The following is an 18,815-nucleotide window of genomic DNA, read 5'->3' on the forward strand; positions in this document are numbered from 1 at the left end:
CTTCAAATATATATCCATGTCATTTTAAATATATGTATCTATACTAGATCAGATCTACACAGATCAAATACAAGAAAAGCAAGCATGTAAGAAATAATAAATGTGCAAAATAAAATGAAAAATATTTTTTTGAATAATAATGGAGAAACGGACATCAATAAATTATACGAATGAAGTCTAATTTATTTGTTAATTTAATAATTTCCTTGTCAAAGAGACAGAATTTTATAACAATGATATCAGAAAGTAATTCTATTTTATATATATATATATATATATATATATATATATATATGTGTGTGTGTATACATATACTCTCTCTTTATATACGTCATTTTATTATTGTTTGTTAAATTCGTTGAAAAAAATTGTTTTCATTTAACTCATGTGAAAATATCCTATCTATGACATAAAGAAGAAGAAACATTCAAAGAGAACAGTCTAATTTGTCATATATCCAATAGTTAAATTTTGGTCATTCTCAATCAATTTTTGATTTCTTTCGAGACAAACCCTAACTGCAGTGTCGCAGGTATTATTTTTAATTCTTATAAATATATAAATATATTCTGTTCGAGCAGTATATTTTGGTTCAATAATAAGTCAAACTTTTGTTTTTTTTCTCATTAAATTATTCGTACATTTGTGATAAAAATTTTCAATAATTGGAAATTTATTATTTATTAATATGTTTGTTATAGTCTTGAAGAAAATTCGCATTGTGTTGCCAAGAAAATTAAAAAATTAGAACAGCAAAAAGATAATTATCAAAATTTATTAGATTTTTTGAATACATAGAATACAGTCAAGTGATCGACAAAAAGTTGGTAAGGAATTAGTAATGCATTCAGATTTTATGCATTCAGATCGATATAATTCAGATCGATTTATTCATTGTGTTGTAAATTTACATCACATTTACATTTATCTTGAAAATTATATATACATAAGCTGCATCCTCTCGTTTCAGTGAACTATTTTCGAGAGTCATCACCCTTGAATGATAACTAATTTTTCACAATCACCACCTAATACTACGTTAATTATTCGAACACTAGGGCTTTTGTTGTTTGAAAAAAATGCACAAATTTAAAATATCGGCGCCAGGCACGGTATTCTTATACGGAGATCCCAAGTTGGAAATAGATGGACATAATAATCGTTGCATAGCAGCTGGCTTAGACATACGTACCAAGCTTGAATTCTCTTCACCGTTTCCAACAGTAGTACCAGAAAAAATTATCAGAATAGAATTTATAAATTTAAAATTATATTTGGAGATACCCTTAAAAGCTATTTATGAATGCTTTTATGACCGAAGTGGCGTTCGCGAATTTTCGAGTGAACATCTAATGAACGGGATAAAAGAGTTCACTAAATCATTAAATATTCGCGACAGCATTTGCGAAACCACAAAGGAAGCACAGAATTTATTCTTACAATCGTTTTTATATTTGCTTCTTAATGTAGCCTACGAAGAAGATATGAAAATAACAACTTCTATTCTCGTGAAACTATCGACGGATCTGCCGATCGCAAAGGGCCTGGGAAGTACAACATCCTTTATAGTGTGCCTCGCGGCGTGCTTTTGGCGTTGGTCGCTTTTGCAGAAAGGGATTGTTCGTTATACATTTGATAGCCAAGACTGCACAAAAATCAGGCGTCACGTTTGGCGCTGCGAGAAGATCGTGTACAACTTCAAGAATACGATCAACAATTTCATATCCATATATGGCGCCATGGTGATGTACAAAGATGAAATCGATATGTTCACGTTGGATAAAATGCAGCCCATTAAGATCCTGATTGTTGACTCGAATATAAACCAGGAAATAACAATTGAGCAGTTACAACAGAATATGGAGAATTTAGATCGATATGTAGATTCAATCATTACTCGTGCTGCATTGGATAAGTCTTTTGAAGCGATCGAGATTTTTCAAAAGTTAAGGAAGGAAGATCAAAAAAGAAATAATACACCAATGGCCTGTTATCGAAAATATTGGTAGATTAAAAAAATGCGCATTTTCACGTCACTTATTTGTGCTATACACGTGCTGGCATGTGATTATTATTTTAAGATATAAAGTTTGGCTGTTGTAAACTTTATTTATCTTTCAACATGTGCTTCCAGGATTTCATTAATATGAATCAAGATGTACTAAATGCAGGAGGCTTGTCCAATCACAATATAGAGTTTATTTGTGCAATTGCGCAAAAGTATTCAGTCGGGTGTAAGATGATAGGTACTGGCGGATACGTGTTAATTTTTGCGTTACCGCATGTCATGGATTGTGAGATTCTTCTGTTAAAAAATGAACTCGAATTCTACAATTATCATGTTATTAAAACGACTATGTTTTGTAATGGAGTTAGGATTGAATAGTACGTTTAGTAGGTTTATTCTCTTAATAGAAGAATTATGAAATGTCTATGACATTATAATGTAAATTAGTTTTGATATTTGTATAATGTATTAGGTATATCCCGTTTATTACATATTCTTTTATTTTTGCTTAATACGTTAATAATAATATGTAATATGTAATATGTAGTACATAAATAAAATAATGGAGCAATACATCTTTTTTATTTTCAGTACACAGTTATTAAATTTTTCTACACTTGCGTTATAGTATTATATAAATATGGTGACTTAAATCTATAAGAGTATATCTTTTGTGGAACTTATGATCTATATTTTTATACCAACATATTCGTATCATGACAAATTGAAAACCTAATAGTTCATAGAAAGGTATTCATTGACTAGATATATGCTTATACAATATATTAAAAAGCATGTTTTAGAAACATTTAAATTTTATCACTTTATTAATTTTATGATACAGTAATTAAATACAGTATATTTTTTTTGATAAATGAAGATTTAATATTTAATTAATGATTTAGATATAAAATACTTTTCTATATTACATTTATATATTATTGAAAGGATTGCTTTACACTTTTATATATTTCTTTATACATCAAGTTTCGAATAACGATAATATTATTTTATTTTGAAATAATTTTCGATTATTGTTCAAGAAAGCAAGACTAAAGATATTCTTAAGATATTTAAAATATTTAAAATATTTGCTTGTGCAAAATGGATTTAAAAATATTTTAATAATAATGAGAAATAATGGACATAAATTGCAACGAATAAAGTTTAGTTTATTCTTCTTTACTAAAGGAACGGAATTTTATAACAACATCTGAGTTATTACATATATATCTTCTCACTTTAGATAACGTCATTTTATTGTTGTTTGTTAAATTAATTCTTCTCAAAAATTTTGCGTATTGTTTTCTTTTAATTAACCTTGTGGAAATATTTTAATATGTGACAGAGATGAAAGAAGACAAGACAAAATATTTCAATCTGCCAAATTTCTTGTTGAACTTTGATCATCCTTGATCGAGTTTTGAATTCTTTTAAAAAAAGGTCTTATTATATGTATCGCAGGTAATATTTTTTCTCAGATTTATAAATACATGTATGTATTTTACCTCTGTAGCATATATTGTTTGATCAATCTTTTCTTTTTCTCATTAAAATACTCAGAAACTGTATGAAATACTCTAATAATAATAAATACTCTAAATAATAAAATATAAAAACTTGTGAATCAGATTTATATGTAGAAAAAACTGAAAAAAATTCGCATTGACAAGAAAATCAGGAAATTGAGCGAGACGAGAAGACAACTCTTGAGATTTATTATCTCCTTAACGCAGAGTACACGAAGAATTAATAAGAATTTGGTAACAAATTAATCTTCGTACAATCGGATTGCTTTATTCATAATTTTGTAAATCTATATATCACGAAAGTAATAAGTATCCATTGCAATAGTAATCCTCATGTACCAAGCTTAAATTTTCTTCACTGCCACCAAAAATAGTACCGGAAGAAATTATTGAAATAGAATTTTTTTATTTAAATTTTTATTTGGAGATACCTTTAAACGCAATTGAACGTTTTTACGATCAGAATGCGATATTCGTAAATTATCGCGTTACGAATTAAAGATTGGGATAGAAGATTTCCTTGAATCATTAAATTTGCAATGGTAATGATGATCCACTGAACAAAGATCAGCGTTCATTCCTAAAATGATTTTTATATCTTCTTCGTATGACCTATGAAGAAAATATCAAAATAACAGCTTTTATTGTCGTGAAACTGTGGACGGATTTGCCGATCGCAAAGGATCTAAGGAAGTAAAACATCCTTCAATCCTAACGTGCCTCGCGGTGTGCTTTTGGCATTGATCGCTTCTGCAGAAAGGGACTGCTAATTATAAATTTGATATTAATGATCGTTTTCAAATCTATTTTTACGCTTACTGCTGCGGTGTGTTAATATATAATAATTGATCGATGTTTTCATGTCTGTATACGGTACAATAACATTGTTTGAAAATAAATTCTCTTCGATTATCGAATTGGATGGTATGTGGCCCATGAAAATATTAATGATCGATTCAAATATTAATCAGGAAATGGAAATTAATGCAACAAAAGAAATAAAGAATTCATCCATGTCCATGTGTTGAATCTATCATGAGTAGTATCTCTGCTTTATCGAGTACGTCTGCTGTAGCATTCAATGAGATTCATGCAAAGTCAATAAATATAGATGAAAATGACAGTAATTGATCTCGCCTGTTATCGGATAGCTACAAAAGAATATGGGATTCATAATACAAAGTTTAATGTTATTTGAACAGAGAATGGAGGAGGCAACTATTCGACGATCTTAGAAGTCTGATAATTTTCTTATTGAATTTATAACTATAAATTAATTCCGAATTTATATATATAAAAATTCAAAATTAAAAAAAAGAATTATTAGATTCCTAAGTTTTAAACTCATCGAAAGTTTCCTTCTCCATTCTCCATTCTGTTATTCTGGAACTTAACTCGGCTTATTACGTTACATTGTTAATTATTTTATGCTGTACATGGTAAGTACCATGTGATTACTATTTCAAGGTTGCTGTATAAAGTTGGCTATTGTAAACTCCATTAATTTTTTTAACAGATCTTTTAATTATGCTTTCAAACTTTTGTCAATGTAAATCAAAGTTTGTTGAAGGCATTAGGATTATCAAAATTGAAATCTAAAAATTTGACTAGATACAAATCTGAAAATAATTTTGTTGGCCCAAAATTATTTTGTAGAACGCTTAAATATGATGATAATACTGCAAAAATGTTTGATCTTCAGTCAATTTGTATACAATAATTTTGAGAGCTTAACAAAATCGTTTTCAGATCTGTATCTAGCCAAATTTTTAGATTTGCCAGCAAAAGTGTACTTACGATGTGTTCTTCTCTATGATGTTCAAATTGATTGTTAGAAGATCAAACATTTTTGCAGTATTATCATCATATTTAAGTGTTCTACAAAATAATTTTGATGGACCAACAAAATTATTTTCAGATCTGTATCTGATCAAATTTTTAGATTTGCTAGCAAAAATGTTCTTTCCGTGTACTACCGAATACTACGAATCAAAATTTGCTCAACTAAAAAATGAATTCGAATCCTACAATTATCGCGTTATTGAAACAACTATGTCTTGTAATGGAGTTAAAATTGAATAATATGTTAGGTTTCTTTATTTAATAGAAAAATTATGAAATGCGTATAATATTACAATGTGAATTAACTTTTATGTTTATGTTTAAATTTATATATATAAACATAATATATAATAAATATATCAATTATATAAATATAATTAATTGTATTTTTTTATTTATACGCTTTTATGTAATAAGTTATATTTCATTTGTCATATTGTTTTATTTTTATTTAATACATTAATAACGTAATATTCTGTACGTACAGAAATAAAATAATGTATCAATATATCTTTTTTCAGTATAATTACGTATTACTATTCAGTATAATTAAATTTTTCTAAACACATGCATTATGTTATTGTACGAATATGATAAAATAAATCTGTAAAAGCAATATATTTTTACATGGAACATTTTTACATATAATTTATTGATTTTCGTATCAACAAGTTAATTTTATTGTGACAACTTAGAAAGCTATTACAGTTCATAAAAAACTTGAAAGATGTTTATTCATTAGAAAACTTATTAATATGTATTCTAGAAACATATATTTCAAACTTTATTACCAAAAAATTAATACATAATAAATACAAGTAATTTGCGAAAATGAAGTTTTAATATACATAATATATATAATTAATGTATTAAGAGATGAGATAATTTTTATCTATATATTTATACTGAGGATTGCTATTTTACATATTTATATATTTTTTGTACATCAAGACGAATATGACAGTATTATTTCATTTTAAAATGATTCTCAATTATTGTCCAAAAAATAAAAAAAATATTGGTAAAATATTTTCCGATGCAAAATAAAAGTAAAAAATAAAAAATAAAAAATAAAAAATAAAATAAAAAAATAAAATTAAATAATTTTTTTGAATAATAATGAAGAAATGGACATCAATAAATTATAACGAATAAAGTCTAATTTATTTGTTAATTTAATAATTTCTTCGTCAAAGAGACAGAATTCTATAATGATATCAGAGAATAAATCTATTATATATATATATATATATATATATATATATATATATATGTATATGTTTACATATCCTCTCTCTTTACATACGTCATTTTATTATTGTTTTTTAAATTTGTTGAAAAAAATTATTTTTATTTAACTATTCATGTGAAAATATCCTATCTATGACATAGAGAAGAAGAAACATTCAAAGAGAACAGTCTAATTTGTTATATTTTCAATAGTTAAATTTTGATCATTCTCAATCAATTTTTTATTTCTTTCGAGATAAACCTTAACTGTGTCATAAACGCAGGTATTATTTTTAATTCTTTTTAACTCTAAATATATTCTGTTCGAGCAGCATATTTTTTGGTTCAGTAATAAGTCAAGCTTTTATTTTTTCTCATTGAATTATTCGTACATTTGTGATAAAAATTTGCAATAATTGGAAATATGTTATTCACGTTTGTTATACAGATTTGAAGAAAATTCGCATTGTGTTGCCAAGAAAATTAGAAAATTAGAATAGCCAAAAGGATAATTATCAAAATTTATTAGATTTTTTTGAATACTTGAATAGAAGATAGTCAAATGATCGACAAAGAGTAACGAATTAGTAATGCATTCAGATTTTATGCATTCAGATATAATTCAGATCGATTTATTCATTGTGTTGTAAATTTACATCACATTTACATTTATCTTGAAAATTATATATACATAAGCTGCATCCTCTCGTTTCAGTGAACTATTTTTCGAGAGTCATCACCCTTGAATGATAACTAATTTTTCACAATCATCGTCACAATACTACGTCAGTTATTCGGACACTAGAACTAGACACTTTTGTTGTTTGAAAAAAATGTACGAATTTAAAATATCAGCGCCAGGCACACTACTCTTATACGGAGATCCCTTGTTGGAAATGGCTGAACATAATAATTTTCACATAGCAGCTGGCTTAGACATGCGTACCAAGCTTGAATTCTCTTCACCATTTCCAATAATAGTATCAGAAAAAATTTTCAGAATAGAATTTATAAATTTAAAATTATATTTGGAGATACCCTTAAGAGTTATTTATGAATGCTTTTATGACCAAAATGGTATTCGCAAATTTTCGAGTGAAAATCTAATGAATAGGATAAAAGAGTTCATTAAATCATTAAATATTTACAACAGCACTTATGACCCCACGAATGCATTACAGAATTTATTCTTACAATCGTTTTTATATTTGCTTCTTAGTATAGCCTACGAAGAAGATATAGAAATAACAGCTTCTATTCTCGTAAAACTGTCGACGGATTTGCCGATCGCAAAGGGCCTGGGAAATGTAACATCCTTTATGGTGTGCCTCGCGGCGTGCTTTTGGCGTTGGTCGCTTTTGCAAAAAGGGATTGTTCGTTATACATTTGATAGCCAAGACTGCATAAATATCAGGCGTCACGTTTGGCGCTGTGAGAAGATCGTGTACAACTTCAAGAGCATGATCAATAATTTCGTAACCATATACGGCGTCATGGTAATGTACAAAGATGAAATCGATATGTTCACATTGGATAAAATGCAGCCCATTAAGATCCTGATCGTTGACTCAAATATAAATCAGAAAACTGATCAATTAATAATTGATCAATTAAAAATGGAGAAGTTAGGTCAATACGTAGATTCAATCATTACTCGTGCTGCATTGGACAAGTCTTTTGAAGCGATCGAGCAGGTTTTTCAAAAGTTCAGAAAGGAAGATCAAAAAAGGAATGACAATTTCTTGGCTGGCCTGTTATCGCTGGATAGTTACGTAAAAATATTGGTAGGTTAAAAAAATGCGCATTTTCATGTCACTTATTTGTGCTGTACACGTGCTTGCACGTGATTATTATTTTAAGATATAAAGTTGGCTGTTGTAAACTTTATTTATCTTTCATGTGCTTTCAGGATTTCATTAATATGAATCAAAGTGTACTAAAAGCAAGAGGCTTGTCAAATCGAAATATAAATTTCATTTGGGCAATTGCGCGAAAGTATTCGGTCGGATGCAAGATGATAGGTAATGGTGGATACATGTTAATTTTTACATTACCGCATGTCATGGATTATGATATTCCTCTGTTAAAAGATGAACTCGTATTCTACAATTATCGTGTTATCGAAACAACTATGTCTTGTGATGGAGTTAGAATCGAATAGTACGTTTAATAGGTTTATTCTCTTAATAGAAGAATTATGAAATGCCTATGACATTATGTAAATTATATTAATTATATTAATGTAAATTAGTTTTGATATTGCGCTTTTGTATAATATATTGGTTATATTCTATTTATTAGATACTGTTTTATTTTTGCTTAACACACGTTAATGATGTAGTATGTGTACAGAAATAAAATAATAAAGCAATACATCTTTTTTATTTTCAATACACAGTTATTAAATTTTTCTAAACGTTATGCTATTATATGAATATGATGAATTAAATCTATAAGAGTATATCTTTATGTGGAACGTATGATCTATTGATTTTTATACCAAGACAAGTTATTCGTATCATGACAAATTGAAAATCTAATAGTTCATAGAAAGTTCGAAAGGTATTCATTGACTAGACATATGCTTATACAATATATTAAAAAGCATGTTTTAGAAACATTTAAATTTTATCACTTTATTAATTTTATGATAAATACAGTATTTTTTTTGATAAATGAAGATTTAATATCTAATTAATATATTAAGATATAAAATACTTTTACATTACATTTATATCTTACTGAAAGGATTGCTTTATACTTTTATATATTTCTTTATACATCAAGTTTCGAATACGATAACATTATTTTATTTTGAAATAATTCTCAATTATTCTCCAAGAAAGCAAGACTAAAGATATTCTTAAGATATTTAAGATATTTAAAATATTTGCTTGTTCAAAATGGATTTAAAAATATTTTAATAATAATGAGAAAATGGACATAAATTGCAACGAATAAAGTTTAGTTTAGTCTTTACTAAAGGAACGAAATTCTATAATAGCATCTGTGTTATTACATATATATCTTTTCATTTTAGATGACGTTATTTTATTATTGTTTGTTAAATTAATTCTTCGAAAAACTTTGCGTGTTATTTTCTTTTAACTAATCTTGTGAAAATATTTTAATACGTGACAGAGATGAAAGAAGACAAGACAAAACATTTCAATCTATCAAATTTCTTGTTGTTTAATCAAGTTTTGAATTCTTTTAAAAAAGATCTTATGATTGTATTGCAGGTAATATTTTTTCTCACATTTATATGTGTATGTATTTTACCTCTGTGGCATATATTGTTTTGGCCAACAGTTGATCAATCTTTCGTTTCTTCTCTTTAAAATACTCATAAGTTGTATATTAAATACTCTGAATAATATAAAAACTTCTGATTCAGATTTATTTGAAAAATACGAGCTGGAACTCTTTAGAGATGGCGCACATCTACACTCAGAAAAACAGCTTTAATACACTTTATTGTAGTACACGCCGAATGTTCGAGACGCTCCCGGCAAAGCTATGCAAAGTTCTCTCGGCACCCCGGGACAAAAAATGGAGCAAGCCGTTTACCTGTTTGTGAATTCAATATTACAGAAATTTGAAAGAAATTAAAAATTTAAGCATTTTTTCTATCGGAAAAATCAGTGCAACACTGATGAACATTGAATGCAACTGTATTGTTTCACTTTGAAAAGTTCATATATTTCCATTGATTGATGTTAAAAAATTGCACTGAGCTCAATCTTTGTTTCATTGCTTTGGAAACAATGGAAATCAATGCACATGAAAATTGAAGTTATACATATAAAACATACTATATTACTTTTTTTAGCATATATTATTTTGTTTTCAGTAAAATATTTCTATTATTAATATTTTTATCTTTTATTAATATTATTTCTTTCTATAAGTTCAATATCAAGGAAATAATTTATTTATTTATTTGAAGTAACAATTGTTGGCTGCTTTCTATTTTTTTAACAAGTTATTTATTTCTTTCAAAATTATGAAATTATTTTAATTTTTCACGACAATAGAGTGGAAAAATTGTGTTTCATTGAATCATAATAAACTTGCACTACTGACGCACAAGTGCAATTTTCATCGAAATCTAACGCTAGTTGCACTAGTTTTTCCAGAAAAATGCTATAAGGAAAACTTACTATCGAAAAATAACCACAATTTATAATCAATACAAATAGAAAGTAATTAATTTACCGAATTAAATTTTACCGAACGCAAATATTAGAGGTTCCCACGTGACGCATCTGTGACTCCCTATTTGCACGGTCCTGAGGACCTCCCGGTCTTCGATATATCGCGAGAGATCGTTTCCTGCCTATTCGACATGAGGGATGTCGCACTGACGGCGCCGCTTTGCGCTCGTAGGAACCTCTGACCCGGAGTCGGGACGATCGTGTGTGCAGCATCCAGGCAAGAAGGAGGCGTGTCAATCGGCAAGTCTGATTTTCGCCGCATCATCGACGATAGCCGGTCATAGCTGTCGATCCTCCCAGCACCATGGCGATAAACGTGCCGTACGAGGCGATCGGCAAGGGCTTCGTCCAGCAGTACTACGCGATGTTCGACGACCCGGCGCAGAGGCCGAACCTCATAAACATGTATAACGTAAGCGTGAGTTGTCCTACCTCGCTGCGTCCTGATCGGCCCTCTCCGCCCCGCCCTATCCTGTCCCGTTCCGTCCTGCGACCGGCGAGTCCCGGTCGCGAGATCCGTCGCGGCTTCCCCGCCCGGTCTTACGACTGACTGACCTAACCTAACTTTTTTTTTCAGGCGGAGACGTCCTTTATGACGTTCGAAGGGTTGCAAATACAAGGCGCTATCAAAATCATGGAAAAGTTAACTGTGAGTAGAGTTTTCTTCCGCAGTACCGAGAATTGCGATTATGTTATGTCCGCACACATCCGGTTTATCCTTGTGTGAATCGAGTCCTTCTTGGCTTTGTCGCAAGGTGCTTTTGTAATTGGTCCATTTCTGCTGATGAACGTTTGTCATTGGGATCAATAGCATTAAGATTTAAAATGGATTTGTTTATATAAATGTCTTTTTCTTTCTTTTTAGATCTTTTCTATTGGAAGTTGGATAAATTGGAAGTATTCTCATTTTGTTAATCATAATATTAAAAAATTTATTGAAACCATAGTCGAATTGTTGTCTTAAATTTTTATAATTAGAACACTTTCAAGAAAAATGTTTTATAGAAGATGATATTCTTTTATGATAGGTTTAATATTATTATTGTATTTATGATTGTTGTTTTCTTTGTAGAGTTTATTAACATAATTCTGGAATTTGTTTACCGATTACAGTGAAATAATAGTCTTCTATTTAAATATATGCAAGGTGATGAAATCAGAAATTGAATTCAGGTTTCAGTTTGTTAGACAATTACCATTAAATTATTTCTTGTAAACAATGATTGTTTTGATTTAAAACTATGGAATTATTTATTCCAAATCAAAGTAGGAAGATTGAAAAATGTTATTAGTGTAATATATGTTACACTATTATGAGTTAAATTTTTTTTCTTTTTCAGAGTTTATCTTTTCAAAAAATAAATCGGATAATAACAGCGATTGATTCACAACCAATGTTTGATGGTGGAGTTCTTATCAATGTTTTAGGAAGGTTGCAGGTAAGAAAAATAGCTAGTAACAGTGAATATCTTTTATAGTGCTTCGTGTGTAAAAAACGCGAAATAGAATACAATCTAATTAATCATATAGTAGTGACAGTATTATATCATTATATAAAATTATATCATTGTACAAAATATTAAATATTTATACATTTTAAAGCGTGATATCTGTGTTTTGTACTAAACCAGTCAGTTCAGTGATTTAATTTTTAATATTTAACACTTTTACATACATATTTATACTAAGTCTAACTTAATGTGACACTATTATAGAATTTAATAAAAATTCTAGATTTATTTGAGTAGAGCACGACTTTTTGACTATACTTTGATATATAAAATAAAATACAACAGAGATTAAAAATAAAATTATAGAGAATTAAGTACTGTAATAGCGGTTTTTATCAATATTTCAAGTAATCGAAAAATATTTAGTGATATTTATGATCGCACAGACTGATGAAGATCAGCCTCATGCGTACATCCAGACATTTGTCTTGAAGCCAATCGGTACCTCTTTTTACGTGCAACACGACATCTTCAGACTTGCATTACATGATACAATTTAAATATCAGGTATTTCACGTGTTTGCTGCATATCGCTTTTATTTTATTCTGGCACGACGATTTTGGATAATAAATTCTCTTTAACAATATTTCTTATATTCCTATAGGCTGTGCTAAAAGTCTGTGTTTTGTTTAAGACTAATTAATTTAATAACTTAGAAAATTTTTATTAACATTATTTACAATTTTAATTTTTGCAATTTGATAATTTTTTTTTAGTTTCGTTCAGTTTGGTATTTTTAATATTTGTTAACTGATAAAGTCTGTAGCTTTTTAATTTAAAATATATATTAAGTAAAACAAGACAATTGTATTAATTTTTGCATTTTATCTTATAAAAAAATATGGATTTGCATGTGATATATATAACTAATTTGGAAGTCTCAGACACACAATTCGCGAGTCATTAGTGGTAATTTTCCTGAGAATTGCGCAGACATAATGGGACCTCTGATTTAATTAGACACATTGCAAATAAGTAGTTTGGTATAAGATTAAATTGCTGAACAAATTGGAACAATAATTAGGTTGCAATAAATTCGTGAATATATTTAAAAAGTCATGTTATTTCCGCATTTTAACTCGTTATTACACTTTAATAACTGTAATTACTACTGATAACATTTTCATGTGCTCTTTAATACATATTGTTGTTAATACATACATGTATAGTGCATAATTCTTGTCTGATTATAGGCAGACGAGGATCCACCACACGCCTTCTCACAATGTTTTGTGCTGAAGCCAATGGGGAATTCGTATTATTGTCAGCACGACATCTTTCGCCTTAACATTCATGATACCGCATGAACAAGGAAGATTGAGCTGATTTTCGCGACGAGTGTGTGAGCAGATGGGTTGTCGGGCGATGGACGTCCCGGAAACCGCGATTAATAAGTGAGCCACCTAATCTCATCGATAACCCTCTCGTCACAACCACATACCTATCCCTATTCTTTCTATAGATAATATCACGAATTTTATATGAAGAATATCTCCCCACTTATATCTTGGCCATGATAATAATTAAAAAAAAAAAGAAGCAGATCGAAGAACATCTGATATATCACACGGTTTAAGTAATTACATCGCTTTTCTCCGTACAGTTTATATTTATGTTATCATTGAAAGGAAACGAAAACAGATTTACATTTTTTATACGTACTACACACGTAGATGTCTCATTGATCGAGAGAGTTTGATTTTCGATGGCAGATTTAAATATCTTTGCATTACTACGCTTTGAAATGTATTGTAACATATTTTACATTTTAAAATGCTGTGTATTTTTGTAATACGAAAATGTTGGCCATTAAATACAAGAATACGGAATTAATCGAACAAGTTGATTATCTATTCCACCGACGAAAACGTAAAACCTTGACATTTTCGTCGATCGCGATGAAACATCTCTATCACAATGTGAACGAATTATTATTGATAATAAGCGATTTGTAGCAGATTATTGGACGGTGCTGAATAAATCTCGAAGCAGATTTTATACATAATATACTTTTAATGTGATATTTCATTATAAGTAGAATGATATAATTAAGTACAAAGACATTCATCCTTCGCTCTTTTATAGGATTACTTTATGTCGGATAATGGTTTTCATATTAATTTTATAAATATATTAGCAATGTTGATATTCTACAGATTCCCGCGTTTTGCTTGCTCCAGTTCGATCGCCTCGAACAATGCTTGGAAATTGCCAGCACCGAAGCCCTGAAGAAGAAACAGCAGATTAAATTTACGATTATTTAAACATAACTTTTTGAATTTAGATATTGATGGATTTTATAAATTTAGAGATGTAAAATTAGATACAAACTTTTCTCGATACTTACGTTATGGTTACGTCTTTGTATGACTTCTATGAATAATGTTGGTCGGTCTTGCATATTTTTCGTGAATATTTGTAGAAGATAACCGTTCTCGTCGTAGTCTATTAATATCTTTAATTTCTGCAAAGCGATTACACAATCGTATTAATAAGTAAACGCATTGCAACTTGTACTGGTGTTCTGATTCATTAGCAATAAAGGTACCTGCAGTGTATTCAAGTCCTCCACGATTTCCATGCCGCTGATTTTCAGGCGGTTCCTGAGCATGTCGTAATAACTATCGGGCACATCGAGAAACTCCATTCCTCTGGCGCGCAGATTTGTTATCTGCGAAATAACGAAGCGATGCGTGAGAAGGAACTTACACTATTATGCGAGCGCATAACATTCTTTTAGAAAGTATCTTAATTTAATAAATTAATAATATTAAACTATATGTTAATTACTATTAATAAGTAAAAATTAATTATAAAATAAAAATGTTGAAAGATTTGTGACTAAAAAGTTGGTTTTTTAAAGTCGCTTCTATAGCAAGGTCTTGCAGGATATGCGTGTTGCATACAAATGTAATTAGGATACTCTATTACTTACCGCCGTAATAATGTCACTGGTATTAAGAGCGATATGCTGCACGCCGGCGCCGCCATAATACTCGACGTATTCCTGGATCTGGGAGCGCTTCTTCCCCGGCGCGGGTTCATTGATCGGCATCTTGACCGTCTCCTCCCAATTCGTCATCACGATGGATCGTAGCGCGGAATATTCCGTGTGCAGCTGCGTATCGTCCACTGACCAGAATCTATGAAACTGTAAACATTCTTCGTACCTGAGAGAAAGAGAGAGAAAAAGAAATCTCCATTTAATTAATTTATTCTATTTTTAGCTGAGGAATATTTTACCCACGTCGGGAATTTGAGAAAGTCTAGCATATGAGTTTCCTGAAAATTCGATGAGAGTATAATGTGAAGTTTATTACGCATTTCGATTTGTACGTCATCTCATTACATTAATGCATTTTACTAACAAATTGTAACTGCTATTGATTATTATCTAAAATCAAGAAAAAATGCGCTAAGTTATATGTACGACTTCTTGTTAGCATAAATGTGTTTACGTTCTCAAGTAGATAAATTTACATACCATTTCGCAATGGGTTCCATCTGTTTATCAGGCTGATTACCTACGACATGGTCCACGAAATTCAAATGTATTTGCGGCCTACGATCATTAAGAGAAGCAAATCGATAGAAGTTAGTTTTCTATCCGGATATATCTTTTATATTTCTTTTGTATTCTATATATCAATAATTATAAGAGATATTTTTAGAAATATAAAATAAAATATTTATTTTTCTGATAAATACCTTCTTTTTATCAAGAAGATATATTATTATTGAAACATTATTAAAATATTATTCTAGTTTTTTTTTTAAGGATCTAGATTTTGCTGTCGTATGTGGGATCGTATTTCCACGTACTTACAATTGTTTAAGAAGAATGTCATCCGATGCCCTCGCGAAACCCGGTAGGAAGAAGCCCTTGTATCTCGTCCTATCGATGAGCGTATGGAGCGTGTCACCGTACTGACAAAAATGACATTGAATTAATTGACATTGAAGAGATGTTCGCAGACTATATAGAAAAGTATTAGATTTTTTTATATTTACAGTTTTCACAGTGGCCATCCTCACAGTACCGTACTCATCGCTTTCCTCCCATATATCACGCACTACTTCGGCACCTCTTTTCTTAGCAACCTTAAGACGCAATCGTTCAAAATATTAGTCGATAAATGTAATTTGAAGGTATTTTGTTAACGATTATCATTTTTCAGTAGAGAAAAATTTATAATTTAAATTTATTCTTTTAAAATTAGTTTTTTTTTTTTAATTATTCTAGTTCTGGGAAATACATTTTATTTTTGTATTTATTGATAAAGAAATTGCTTTCTAGGCCTGGAAAAACATCTCAAATATTCTTTTACTTTCATAATGGTGTCAATATCTTCAACGTTGAACGCTACGTCCCGCACGCCGTCTCCATGTCGAGAAAGATGGTCCGACATTTCTTCATTATTCGGCTCGTACGGAGACTCGAACACGAATATGATCTGCGAAGATAGTATTAATGATTGAAAAGCTCATTACGTCGAAAAAAATTATATTCAAAATTTCGAGAAGATTGCTGCTCGAACCATTAAAATTAATAAACCATTAAGAATTATTAAGGTAAATTTATTGAAGGCTTTTCCTAATATTATCCAATATTGATCTATTTTTGACTATTTACACATATTATTTGCTTGCATATTTAAAATTACTCACTCTGTTCTGTTTGACAACGTGTGCGGCTGTTCGTCTGGAGCCTGTTTCCAAACCGCGATATCCAAACGGTTCGAACCCCATTCTGCATCGATAGAAACTGGCAGCCTGCAAGACAAAATTATATTTCACAGGTATAATTAGTAATTATTATAATTTTTTATTATAATTTTTTTCTTCTATTCGATTATAATTTTTTTCTTCTATTCTATCTTTCCTCTTTACAAGTTCTGACGAAAATGAAAATCGGAGCGTAAGTTTAAGAAGAGAATGACAGAAACATAAATGAAGCGTAAATTGAAATAATGGAACATAAAAGAAATATTGACTTCTAAAATATTTGTTTTACCCGTATGTAAAATATTTATTTATCTTGATGTTTTATTTTAAACTTTCTTAATTCACGTTTTTATCACTTACTTTATGATCTTTATTTTCCCTAGAAAAGCTATTTCTTAATAGATTTCTTAATAGAGAATTGTTATAAAAATAGATTCAGAACATGAATCAATAAAGTACACGTATGATTTTGATCAAAATCAAAGAGGAGACTATGGATAAAGAATATTGAAACTGTATGGTTCTTTTTTTATTTCTAGAATTTATTTCTTCGTTATTTCTCACGATATTAAATATTTTGCATAGAATAATTTACCTGTTTCGCATTTCCGACCCAGAATCTGATGTGATCGAAACTAAGGAATTTTCCTCCAACAGGCTGAAAAATGTGAATATTGCATCTCTTATTAAATATAATATAATTCTACAATTATTATATAAATTCTAAATTTCTAAAATTCTAAAAGCAAGAAGGCGCTTTGTCTTCTCTCCAATATTTTGGCAAGAAATGGGGCTCACTTGGAGTCCTTTATCGGTGTAAGTAGTCTGAAAGCAAATGCAAGAAATTTATTATTTGATAGTAAATAAAAAGTATCAAACAAATAAATAAGTTAAGAAATAGATGCTTAAAAAAATATATCTTTGTGAATTACAAAAGATGGACAATTATATTTTGTATGTGTGGATAATTTTTAATTATATTGTGGAATTAAATACACACACACACACACGCACATATATATATATATTCCACAATATAATTAAAAATTATATATATATATATATATATATATATGTACGTATGTATAATAAACTTAAATTACAAATTAACTTATTGTTAAAATTTAAAAAAATTTTTTTAAAAAATTGAATCTTTATTTCTAGATGACAGTCTCTTAAACTTACCATGATGTCTTTCCGAAATCGAGAAAAAAATGTCTCTTCTATAGAAATTTCCAGTGCTTATCGCGGGCCGCTTATCGAGTTCCGCTTTAAATATCGAACCCACCGATAGTCGACAGACTCAGGACTGTGATCCTATTGGTCTACGACGGAGGCTTGTTTATGCCACCTTCTCCGTGGTCAGCGGTCCATAAATTAAACCGACGATGACATTGGATTTTTTTTAATTGAACATGCGGCAAAGGTATGACACAATCAACGATATTTATTCGAGCGGGCTCGCCTTCCTAATTAACACAACAGAATACATTTCTTTCTCCGATTAATCTTAAAACATATATGCATACGAGCAAGATTTCTGGAGGAACATTGCGTCACAAAAGTTTCCATTTTACAGAATTATAGATAAACTAACTTCTAATAAATTTCTAATAAACACAAAGCAATATAATTTTTTATATATTTTATAATTTTTTAAATATATTTTTAAATATATGCATTAGATTCTTTTTTGTTTGTGGTCTTTCAAATCAGTAAGTTTATAGATGCAAGAAACATAAAGAAAATTTA

General features: G+C 29.4%; 4 protein-coding genes across 9 annotated transcripts; 3 read left to right on the forward strand and 1 right to left on the reverse strand.

Annotated features, from left to right (window-relative positions):
• Window positions 1-367: 367 nt before the first annotated feature.
• Window positions 368-2,967, forward strand: LOC105433100 (uncharacterized). Its single transcript, XM_011648221.3, has 4 exons — window positions 368-532; window positions 702-827; window positions 971-2,005; window positions 2,135-2,967. Exons 3-4 carry the CDS (start codon window positions 1,080-1,082, stop codon window positions 2,148-2,150), a joined length of 942 nt encoding a protein of 313 aa, XP_011646523.2. The 5' UTR covers window positions 368-532; window positions 702-827; window positions 971-1,079; the 3' UTR covers window positions 2,151-2,967.
• Window positions 2,968-6,677: 3,710 nt separating this feature from the next.
• LOC105433102 (mevalonate kinase-like) lies at window positions 6,678-8,978 on the forward strand. 2 transcript variants are annotated; one of them, XM_089083089.1, is made up of 3 exons: window positions 6,678-6,893; window positions 7,058-8,393; window positions 8,519-8,978. In XM_089083089.1, exons 2-3 carry the CDS (start codon window positions 7,356-7,358, stop codon window positions 8,768-8,770), a joined length of 1,290 nt encoding a protein of 429 aa, XP_088939215.1. In that variant the 5' UTR covers window positions 6,678-6,893; window positions 7,058-7,355; the 3' UTR covers window positions 8,771-8,978. The 2 variants fall into 2 exon arrangements, with proteins under 2 accessions (XP_088939215.1, XP_088939216.1); XM_089083090.1 differs by having other exon boundaries at window positions 7,325-8,393.
• A 1,979-nt stretch (window positions 8,979-10,957) lies between these two features.
• Window positions 10,958-14,896, forward strand: Ntf-2 (nuclear transport factor-2). 5 transcript variants are annotated; one of them, XM_011648226.2, is made up of 5 exons: window positions 10,958-11,238; window positions 11,404-11,475; window positions 12,167-12,265; window positions 12,724-12,844; window positions 13,532-14,179. In XM_011648226.2, the coding sequence occupies exons 1-4, from the start codon at window positions 11,131-11,133 to the stop codon at window positions 12,835-12,837; spliced, it is 393 nt and encodes a 130-aa protein (XP_011646528.1). In that variant the 5' UTR covers window positions 10,958-11,130; the 3' UTR covers window positions 12,838-12,844; window positions 13,532-14,179. The 5 variants fall into 5 exon arrangements, 2 of the variants coding, with proteins under 2 accessions (XP_011646528.1, XP_025075608.1); XR_016140830.1 differs by lacking the exon at window positions 12,724-12,844 and adding an exon at window positions 14,495-14,896 and having other exon boundaries at window positions 10,968-11,238; window positions 13,532-13,732; XR_016140831.1 differs by lacking the exon at window positions 12,724-12,844 and adding an exon at window positions 14,519-14,896 and having other exon boundaries at window positions 10,968-11,238; window positions 13,532-13,732.
• Hpd (4-hydroxyphenylpyruvate dioxygenase) lies at window positions 14,332-18,399 on the reverse strand. Its single transcript, XM_011648224.2, has 12 exons — window positions 18,249-18,399; window positions 17,862-17,888; window positions 17,659-17,721; window positions 17,007-17,111; window positions 16,667-16,792; window positions 16,350-16,439; window positions 16,165-16,265; window positions 15,823-15,900; window positions 15,274-15,508; window positions 14,887-15,009; window positions 14,686-14,802; window positions 14,332-14,563 (listed from the first exon to the last, which is right to left on the reverse strand). Exons 1-12 carry the CDS (start codon window positions 18,249-18,251, stop codon window positions 14,489-14,491), a joined length of 1,143 nt encoding a protein of 380 aa, XP_011646526.2. The 5' UTR covers window positions 18,252-18,399; the 3' UTR covers window positions 14,332-14,488.
• Window positions 18,400-18,815: the final 416 nt, after the last annotated feature.

Source organism: Pogonomyrmex barbatus, unplaced genomic scaffold, assembly GCF_055798465.1.
Source record: "Pogonomyrmex barbatus isolate J1 unplaced genomic scaffold, ASM5579846v1 scaffold7, whole genome shotgun sequence".
Classification (NCBI taxonomy): Eukaryota; Metazoa; Arthropoda; class Insecta; order Hymenoptera; family Formicidae; genus Pogonomyrmex; species Pogonomyrmex barbatus.

Excerpts from the sequence above, each read along its gene's own strand:
- Ntf-2 (XM_011648226.2), top strand. The coding sequence starts at position 11,131 with ATGGCGATAAACGTGCCGTACGAGGCGATCGGCAAGGGCTTCGTCCAG. Across the intron at positions 11,239-11,403 it reads ACCTCATAAACATGTATAAC|GCGGAGACGTCCTTTATGAC; the intron begins GTAAGCGTGAGT and ends TTTTTTTTTCAG. Across the intron at positions 12,266-12,723 it reads ATGTTTTAGGAAGGTTGCAG|ACTGATGAAGATCAGCCTCA; the intron begins GTAAGAAAAATA and ends ATGATCGCACAG.
- LOC105433100 (XM_011648221.3), top strand. The coding sequence starts at position 1,080 with ATGCACAAATTTAAAATATCGGCGCCAGGCACGGTATTCTTATACGGA.
- LOC105433102 (XM_089083089.1), top strand. The coding sequence starts at position 7,356 with ATGATAACTAATTTTTCACAATCATCGTCACAATACTACGTCAGTTAT. Across the intron at positions 8,394-8,518 it reads ATAGTTACGTAAAAATATTG|GATTTCATTAATATGAATCA; the intron begins GTAGGTTAAAAA and ends ATGTGCTTTCAG.
- Hpd (XM_011648224.2), bottom strand. Across the intron at positions 16,793-17,006 it reads ACGTTGTCAAACAGAACAGA|ATCATATTCGTGTTCGAGTC; the intron begins GTGAGTAATTTT and ends CTATCTTCGCAG. Across the intron at positions 16,266-16,349 it reads GGATGGCCACTGTGAAAACT|TACGGTGACACGCTCCATAC; the intron begins GTAAATATAAAA and ends CATTTTTGTCAG.